The sequence below is a fragment of the Sturnus vulgaris genome, chromosome 28 (assembly GCF_052056855.1).
Source record: "Sturnus vulgaris isolate bStuVul1 chromosome 28, bStuVul1.hap1, whole genome shotgun sequence".
NCBI classification, from domain to species: Eukaryota; Metazoa; Chordata; class Aves; order Passeriformes; family Sturnidae; genus Sturnus; species Sturnus vulgaris.
In genome coordinates, this window is record NC_142270.1 from 4,342,528 (window position 1) to 4,352,154 (window position 9,627).

The following is a 9,627-nucleotide window of genomic DNA, read 5'->3' on the forward strand; positions in this document are numbered from 1 at the left end:
TAGGAGCTCTTTTGTGGGGAATGACTTCTCCCCAGGCTTGGGGGACACGTTAAACAGAGCAGAGTTAATCCCCAGCTCTGTCCAGAACACAAACCTGCTGCAAGGTTTAGGCTCAGCCTGGGAATTGAGCCCCACAACCCATTTACAGCCCTTTTAAAGGTGATCTGTGAAACAAATGTGAGCAGTGAGATAAGAATGGAAACCTGTACGGAATTCTTGCTTTTAACAGGCTGGTGGGGGGTGTGTGCAGCACATAAATATGCTCCAAGTCTCCATAAAAAATGTCTTTATAGGGCCTGGGAAGTCATCTGGCTCCTTCAGACTTCACTAGAGATAGCCTAGGAAACACAAATCTGGGAATTGAGCCGTGCCAAGAGGCAGTGGCAATTCCAAATGAGCCCCACAAACAGCACCTGTTGGGCTGGGTGTGATAGAAACCCTCAGCTGGGCCACGGGGACCTGCAGAAAGTGTGATTATTTTATGTAATAAGGAAATTCTAAAGTGTGCTGAACAAAACCAGGAACACTTTTAAAGGCTAACCCAGAGAATTCTGAAACAGCTTCTTCCCCTGCCCCAATTACAAGAAAATCCACATTTTGCTAAGATGATTTTCTTCCCATGAATGGGTAGATCCATTGATCTCACCATGTGAATGCATAGATTCAAGTCTGCTTTAAAGTTAAACTTGTCTAATTGTTATGTAGAGAAGGCCTAAATATTAAGCCTAAATATTAAGGAGTTACCTGAGGTGGTGCAAAACACAAATCAGAGAGAAAACCACTCAGGCTGCTTGTGGGAGACAGAAAAAGGACAGATTAAAATATTGAAATATTTAAATGAGTAATTTTCCTTAAGATAACACTCAAGGCTCTGCTTAGAAAGAGTTTATCTCTCTTTCAACCTATAAAGAAATAAAGTACTGGAGACCAGTTGGTGCCATCAGTGCCATTTGGTGTCTATAATGTATTTTATGCAGTCTATAAATCAGTAATCAATGAGAGATTCTAAAAAAAATGAGATTTAATATTAAATATTACAAAATCTCAAAGCTAAAACCTGACATCCATCCATTTCTACTGACCCAAGTCCAGTCCTGAGCTGGTCAGGATTAATCCAGGAGTCAAGGCTGTGAATAATTGCTGAATTAGTAAAATGAGAGATAAATGGATACAGAATTTATTCACCACATCCCTTTCTCCGTGGCATTTCTACCTGTACATCAACACAACCATAAATATATTCATATTTTACAACCGTTAAATATAAATATCCAGTAAAGCAGGACTGCTCAGTGACACAACAAGAGGAAACAAGGTTTGTTACACCAGGTCTTGGTAACTATTGAACTCTTCCAGCCATGGATGCAAATTCCAGCAGAAATATTTAAATTGATGCAAGCTGGGGAGCACATGCTTTGGAAAGGATCCAGGTACATGCAGCCTGATATCCAAATTAACGTTCCCACAGTGCTGACAGACAGATGTGGCCAAAAAGTCAACAGGAGGCTCCCAAAGAGGCTCCTTGCCTGGATTCAGGACTTGGGAGATGGATAAAACCTTCTGCCACCCCCTGGGGCTGCAAACCAGGATAGGTGTGCTGGGCATGGCATTTAGGATTTATTTACTGATTTATCAAACTTAGGCATCTGAAAATGCTGCTGGAGAGAGAGAGAAAAACACAGAGCAAGCAGTGAATATGTGCAGGCCTCTTTCCAAAGCCCATTAATTCTGAATTTCCCCACCCATAACATGTGGAAAACATCTCCTCAATATATAATAGTAATAGTAATAGTAATAGTAATAGTAATAAAAATAATAATAATAAATTATAGAATTGTATATCTACATTTAGAAGATTATAATCTTCTCCTCCTTCTTCTTCTTCTTCTTCTTCTTCTTCTTCTTCTTATTATTATTATTATTATTATTATTATTATTATTATTGTTATTGTTATTGTTACTATTATTTACCAGCAATGAAAATCTAGATTACACCTTCCATATGTGTTAACCATAGCAGTATTTAAGCCTGGATTAAACCCCAGCCTAAACAGGAGCAGCTGTGCAATCCTCAGATTTGCATTCCCATTATTCCAGTCGTTTACAGGGAGGGTTTTTTGTTTGTTTTTTTTTTCCCAAAAATGTATTTTAGGAAGATTTGGTCCCTGTGGGGCTGGGATGGAATTCCCAGAGGAGCTGTGGCTGCCCCTGGATCCCTGGGAGTGTCCCAGGCCAGACTGGAGGTGTCCCTGCCATGGGTTGGAATTAGAGAATCTTTCATTTCCCTTCTCACCCAAACCATTCCATGATCCTGGAGCTCAGCTCTAATCCCCTTCCCAGTTCTCACATCTGAATTTCCACGAATCCTTTCCCACTCCAAGACAGTTTTCCAAAGGCCGTTTGTACTCACCAGGCTTGTGATCATTATTAATTGCACCCATTAAAGGTGCCTATCACCAGATCATCTGGATGTTACCCATCTTTGATTATTTATTTATAAAAAAAATTTCTCCAACCTTGTGACAATTTTAATCAAGTGTTTCAGTTGATAATTGCAAGCTGTCAAGGTTAATACAATAAGGCTCATCTCTAATTCTTTTTCCATTTCCCTCCAAGAGAGAAAAAAAAAAAAAAAAAAAGAAAAGACCCTCTGGGATAATGACTGGTGGTTGCTATATTCCCAACTCATCAGGGAGTGTCCTGCATTGAACCACCTTTATTGAAAAGTTACATCGATTCAATATATAGTAATACAGGCAAAAATAATTACAGCTTTGCTAGCAGTGTAAGACCTTAATCCAAACCTCCCAAACATTCAATAAAAAGCGATCCAGGCTGGGAATAAGCTTTTGACAGTGCAGCCCCAACGGGGAGTGGAGGTGGGGTGGAAATGGGCAGAGCTGGGTGTGTGAAAAGAGAGAGAAGCCTTGAGATGAGCTGGGGAAAAGCAGGGCAGAATTCCAGCCAATATTCCTGGACAGGCTCACTCTTTGTTGCAGGAGGAGGTGAGGCTGAGGGTGAAATGCCAGTGACACAAATTAGGCTTTGCTTGTATTTTTTTTTTTTTTTTTTTGTGTTCTAGAACTTGCTGTGGCAGGTCGTGGAATCACAGAATTCCAGGATCATTTGGATTGGGAGGGACATTAAAACCCATCCATGGGCAGGGACACCTCCCACTATCCCAGACTGCTCCAACCCCATCCAACCTGGCCTTGGACACCTCCAGGGATGGAGCAGCCACAGCTTCTCTGGGAAGCTGCTCCATTCCAAGACATATATTATTTTATTATTAATATCTGTAATCCTACAGTAAAAAACGTACTTTCATTTAAAGTTAAGAAACTTCCCAAAATCACCCATCTACAAATTTTCTCAAAACATTTTTGAAGAGACAAGGCAAAAACTCAGATTTAAACTTTGCTTTGCTGGAAGTTTCCCTTGATTAAAAAAACAAGTGAAAATAATATTTTTTATTCTTAATAAAAATAATATCACAAAAAAAAAAAAAAAAAAAAAAAAAAAAAAAAAAAAAAAGCAAAGCATTGATGCCATGATGGACTGACTCTCTTGGGAACAGAGCTCAAATCACACTGGAAAAGACCCATCCAGGACACCTCAGATAAACAGAATAAACTCAAAGACCCAGCCAGGACACTTCAGATAAAACCAGGATAAACTCCTGGCTGGTTTTGCCTGGAGCAGGACATGAGGATCTGCTCCCCTGGGGTACCTGTGGGATGGAGCCAGCACTCCCTCACCTCTCCCTGCAGCCCAGCAGAGCCTGGAGCAGGGCAGAAATCCCAGGTTAAATCAAGTTTTCCTTTCAAAGGACAGAAAAGCAGGCACGGGGTGAATATCCAGCTCTCCATGTCACTTTCGAGGTCACCGTTAGAATTATTTTTGGGGTTTAGGGGTGGGGAGAAGGAATGGAGCAGCATCCTTGGTTTCATGCAAAATTCTCTCTTCTAATGCACTCACACATATCCCAAAAAGAGGCATGAAAGTGTTTACCTGCTTTATTTAGGGTTGAAAATACGAGGAAACAACAGCACATTCCAAAGCAATTACAAAAAGTATCTGTTTCACTTGGAGCTGTTGGGTTTCACTTTCTCTTTCAGCTATCTGCTAAAATTGGCAGGGACTTTAGCCCCAGTCAGTAAGAAAATATGAAAATATTTATTTTCCTATTGTATTAAATCACAGGCCATATCCACAGTTGTTTAAAAACACAGCTCCAGTAACAGCCTTGTGTCAGCTCAGCAATTTGCCCAAAGCACTTTTTTTTTAAAAAAACCCTCTCAAGGAAAGGGTGAAACGAACTCTCAGAGGGACGTGGCTTTAAACACACCAATAATCCCACAAATTTCAGTGAACATAAATCTTTGCAGGATTAAGACCTTGCACTGCACCGAGGCCCCTTTGAAAAGGTGACTCACTCATTTGTTACATAAATACATCCAAACTCAACTTAGCCCTGAAAACCTTGGGGAGCAGCACCGGCTCCAGGCAGCTCCAAACTTTGCTGCTGTCGGTTACGAGGAGCAGAGCTGCAATTAAAGGCAGGGGAGTGACTAATAAATAATTTACATAAGCCCAGCGTTCTGGGAATGTGCCAGGTAGGGCTGCAGTGACTCAGACACGTGGGGGAAGCCGAGTGAGGCAGTTTCCACTTGGACCCAGACTGGCAAAACCCAGCCCTGAGCCTTGGTTTGGGATTCAGGGCTTGGAATTCCCGGGCTCGCAGCAATTCCCTGGTCAGTGGCACAGGGGGGAGCTCCCTTTGCTTCCACTCCTTTCTGTGCTCCCAGCCCTTCCAAGCACGTGAGCTTGGGATAAGGAGCAGAGTTTTGATTTTTCTCCCTGCTCGGTTTTGGGTTTTGAGGATGGTTTTGAGTGCTCAGCTTGAGAAATCTGGATTTGGGGACATTTCGGAGCTGTGTCCATCTCCAAGAGCAAAGCACTCAAAAATGGGAAGGTTTTTTTCTGCAAATGCACGTGAATTGATCCTCTCTCTTTTTTATCCATTTATAAATATATTTATTTAATAACCCTGGCTTTTCACAGGATCAGAAAACCATGGAGTGGTTTAGGAAGGGACCTTAAATCCCATCCCATTCCACCCCTGCCATGGTCAGGGACCCCTCCCACTGTCCCAGATTATCCCAACCTGGCCTGGGACACTTCCAGGGATCCAGGGGCAGCCACAGCTCCTCTGGGAATTCCCTCAGCCCCTCACCACCCTCACAGGAAAAAATTTATTTATTTTTTTTTACCCTGGAATAACCCTTTTCCCATTGCCTGTGTCATGGTCAGTCCTCACAGTTCTCCAAAAGATTTCAAGACACTAAAATTCTAATTTAACCTCAGATCAGGCCCTTCTGTGATTCCTGACTGCTCACAAAGGGCTTGAATATATTTTGTTCCATAACATTTTTGTCACAATTTCATCTTTTTCACTTTTCTTTTTCAGCCATGACTGGTCTTGTCGTTCCCCCGATGTAAGGAAGGGGCAGCTTTGCTGCTCTCCCTCTTCCCCTTTTCCTCCTTTTTTTTTTTTCATTTTTCTTTTACAGCACAAAACTACTTATTGTGATGGACCACTAAAAAGAAAAAAAAAAATAGCACTACAAGCTCTTTTTTGGGGGAAAGCCAGGCCTGGAAAAAAAAAAAAAAAAAGAAAAGAACATTTTTTATGGATTGGACAAGATAGAAGTCTGCATCATTTACCTGTTTCATATTTCTGACACAACCACATCAACTCCTCAAACATTAGGAATGAAGAATCAGCAAGAGCCAGGAGGAAGAAGAGTTGGCAGAATGGAATTAGAAATGCAAAGTCTTTCCTGGAAGACACGAAAACCTTCCTAAGATTTGTAAAATATTCAAAGGGAAAAAAAAAAAAAAGAAATTGGCGAAACGATTCAAGCTCGATATTTTGGATACAATTTGTTTTACTTTGTAGGGGTGAAAAAAAAAAAAAAAAAAAAGCTGAAGTTTCTATTTTCTATGGAGCCTTTCAGATATTGATTTAGTTTATGCAGAAAAAACAATTCAACAAAACAGGGTACCAGCATGAAAGAATTTCTAGGACAAACTGACATGAATGATGGAACTTGGTGTATGTGTGTATTTGCTTATAGTTTAACCTCTTTAAAAAATGTAAGATGTTTTACAATTATTTAAATAAATAAACTTGTAACTTATTGTATGTAGAGGTAGAAATTCAACCCTTTTTTGGACTTTTTTCCTCCAGTTGTACAATGAAGAAAGATGATGCAAAAATGTAGTGATAAGTTTGAGATATATTATTACTGCTGCAATTGCTCCTCACTTTTTCCCCCCTTTTCACTGAATTCTTGTGCAAGGATGTATAGGATTCTTTCTGATTAACAAAACCCTCAGAAAATTTTGCCTACATTGTGCTAAACAGGTCATGTAGGGATTTTTTTCACCCTCCTCATCTTTTCCCTACCACCCCTTTCCATTTTTTTTTTTTTTTTTTTTTTTGCTTCAATTTAAATATTCAGGTACTAAGATTAAAATGCTAAGTCTCCAAGACCCAGCTGATGAGTGAGTGGCACTTAGGGATTTGAGTGAATCGGATTTTTCATGAGGTACTGAGTTTATTTTATAGGTTCAATGTATGAATTAGGAGGGGAAGGGTTCTCTGTGGTTTTTTCCATGTAGTTAGAACACCTTAAATTCAGTTATGCTTCATATTAAGGGTGCATTTATAAAGGGTGAACATGTATTTGAGTGATTTATGCACTTTTATCCTGAGTCATTTTAAATGGTAAGTATTTGCCAGTTATATATTGAATTTCATAGAGGTAATCAATTGCTTTGAATTTTCCTGCATTTTAGCCTAAAAAAAAAAATAATTTAGTTCTCCTTTGCATCTCCTCTTCTGAATTTGGAAGGTGAGGACAAGTCTGATAAACTAAATCACAAATTATCCAACTAAACCAGAGAATACTCACAAGAATTTGGTTGTTGGAAAGCCATTTTTAATGGGGGGGGAAAAAAAATCAGTTATACTATGGAGACCCCTCTAAAATCCACACAGTTAATGAGTGCATGGACAGTTGTTCCTATGGAAACACCTTGATGATAATCAATAAACCCCAAATTAAGCCCCAGGATCTGAACTTCTCCATTTGCCCAGTAGTTTTCTGGGTGTAAAAGGCAAATTGTGCTCTTGGTGATCTTTAGGGATGGCACAAGCTGGGCTGTGCTGGGGATGGTGACATTGGGACAACTCACATGGCTGAGCTCGTCTGGAGCTGGTGTGGGGCTAATTGGGATTAGGAAGAGCCAAAAATCCTCTCTGCACATGATGGGGGGTGACCTCAGGGACCCTCAGCTGAAGGACAGGTTTTGGGCACAGGGCAAAGAGAGCAGGGCATGGAATCAGAAAATCCTGGAATGATTTGGGTTGGAAGGGACAGAAATCCCACCCAGAGCCACCCCTGCCATGGCAGGGACACCTCCCACTGTCCCAGGGTGTCCCAGCCTGGCCTGGGACACTGCCAGGGATTGGGAAACACTTCCAAGGATGGGACAAGGTCCTGCAAGTTCCCTTTCCTGGTGTAGTTCAGTTTATTGGATAAACCCACAAATCTGAAAGGATTTCCCAGAGGGACTGGAGACACCAATGGGGCTGCTCTGGCCATTCCTAAAGAAAGCCCCAGGTGTTGGGAAGGGGTTTTGTATTCCTGGCAGGGTCTTCTTGGTGCCTCCTCAGTGCCATCCAGTCCCATTCTCTTAATCTCGTCTAAAACTCAAGGCCCAGCTCGTATCAGCAAAAACGACAACTTAAAGAGAGATTTGGTGGGAATAATGTGGGTTTGAGAAACGTGGATATCATTAATATTTCACAGTCAGGCTGCTGAAACTGTCTGAGCTGCAGGAAAAATGAAATAAAAGCAATCCCTGTTAATTCTGGCTGCAGGTTGATTGTCCTTACGGGTTCTCTGCGTGCCCCTCGTGCCACCAGGGGTGTGGCAGCCCTGACACCAAGTGAGCTCTGAAATATCCCAGAATCACAAATGCTAAAAAGTCTGGAGTCCTCAGTGAGCCTCTGGTAACAAAGCAGGAATATCTGACCTGGATATTCCAAACAGCAGCAACAAAACTCCCCAAAATATTTTATCTATTCATAGGTACTGATATCCCAGCAGGGCTAAGTGGGAGGTCCAAATTCATATTTGGAATTAGGGATTTATCCATAAAAATGGATTAAGGGCTGGAAGATCCGGGATTAAAACTTCCATAAATTTCAGTGAGAACATATTGAGCCCTAAATCCAAAAATTATCTTGGTGGACCAGGCTCATTCTATCAAATCCCTCCCTCCATTCCCACCTCCTGAAAACCCCAAAGAGCTGAAGATGGTGAATATTCCCCCTGCCCTTCTCTAAAATTGATCATCAAATGGACTCAACATCCTGTCTGCCAAATATTCCAGATCAGTAGGAATTTCTAGACCATCTGCTGGAGAGTTTGCTACCTTAAATCCTCTCCCTCTTTTTAACAAATGGGATTTTCATGATAAAAATCTCAGTCAGGAAAGTTTCCAATTAAAAAGAAAAAGGTATTTAATGGAAAATTCTGGGTTTTGTCCATCCTTCTGTTTGATTTTTGCTTATTCGGCACAGGCACATTAAAAATAAAAAAAAAGATCTACCACATCACTGAAATCTGGGGAAGATTCAGGGGGAAAAAATGACAGTCTGGCAATAAAAAATAGAAAAAGATGAAAGTTTCAGGAGCACTGAACATTCCTTTCACCCTTCAGTTGTTTTTATTAGTTCTGTCCATTTGCCCATGAGCCCAAGTGAAAAACCTCCCTAAAAAGCTGCTCCAAGCACTTGCAGAAGAGGAACTGCCTGTGTTGATGCAAATATGAAAAAATCTGATTTGCTTTGAGCCAAAATTATGAGAACAAATTAAACCTCGGAATTATTTCCAACATGGATTTTGCTCATGCAGGGAAATCATGGCAGTGGGGATGAGTGTGGAATTAATTGAGAAAAACACCTGTAAATAAACACAACCAGAAATCCTTGGCCAAGAAAAAGGAATTTGGCAGTGGCAAAACACTCAACAAAAAGGGGAAAAGATGATTTCAGAATTGAGTTCAGAATTGAGTTCAGAATTTATATCAGAATTGATTTCAGAATTTATATCAGAATTGATATCAGAATTGATTTCAGAATTGAGTTCAGAATTGATTTCAGAATTGATATCAGAATTGATTTCAGAATTGATTTCAGAATTGATATCAGAATTGATTTCAGAATTGATTTCAGAATTGATATCAGAATTGATTTCAGAATTGAGTTCAGAATTGATATCAGAATTGATTTCAGAATTGAGTTCAGAATTGAGTTCAGAATTGATTTCAGAATTAATGTGGGAGGAATTTTTTCAAGCAAACCTGCCCTCTTTGAGTGGTTGCTGCTGCCAATTCCCTGCGAGTTTTCCTCTTTGCCACTGGGAAGATGAAAGTGTTGCAATAGGTAATGACAAATTTCATGACAAATTCATTTCATGACCAATTTCACCATGACTTTGGAAGAGTTGGTTTGATCTCCTAATTTCTCTCGGTAGAGCATCCTCCTCTCCC

The 9,627-nt window shown here is 40.5% G+C and overlaps 1 protein-coding gene across 1 annotated transcript in view; it reads left to right on the top strand.

The window, feature by feature from the left end:
- The window catches only part of EBF2 (EBF transcription factor 2), a 126,810-nt gene extending 117,710 nt beyond the window's left edge, over positions 1-9,100 (top strand). Inside the window, exon 16 of the mRNA XM_088179832.1 lies at positions 5,471-9,100. Coding sequence (XP_088035958.1) covers positions 5,471-5,502 — 32 coding nt within the window. The 3' untranslated portion in view covers positions 5,503-9,100. The remainder of the gene's footprint in view (positions 1-5,470) is intronic.
- The last annotated feature ends 527 nt before the right edge of the window (positions 9,101-9,627 follow it).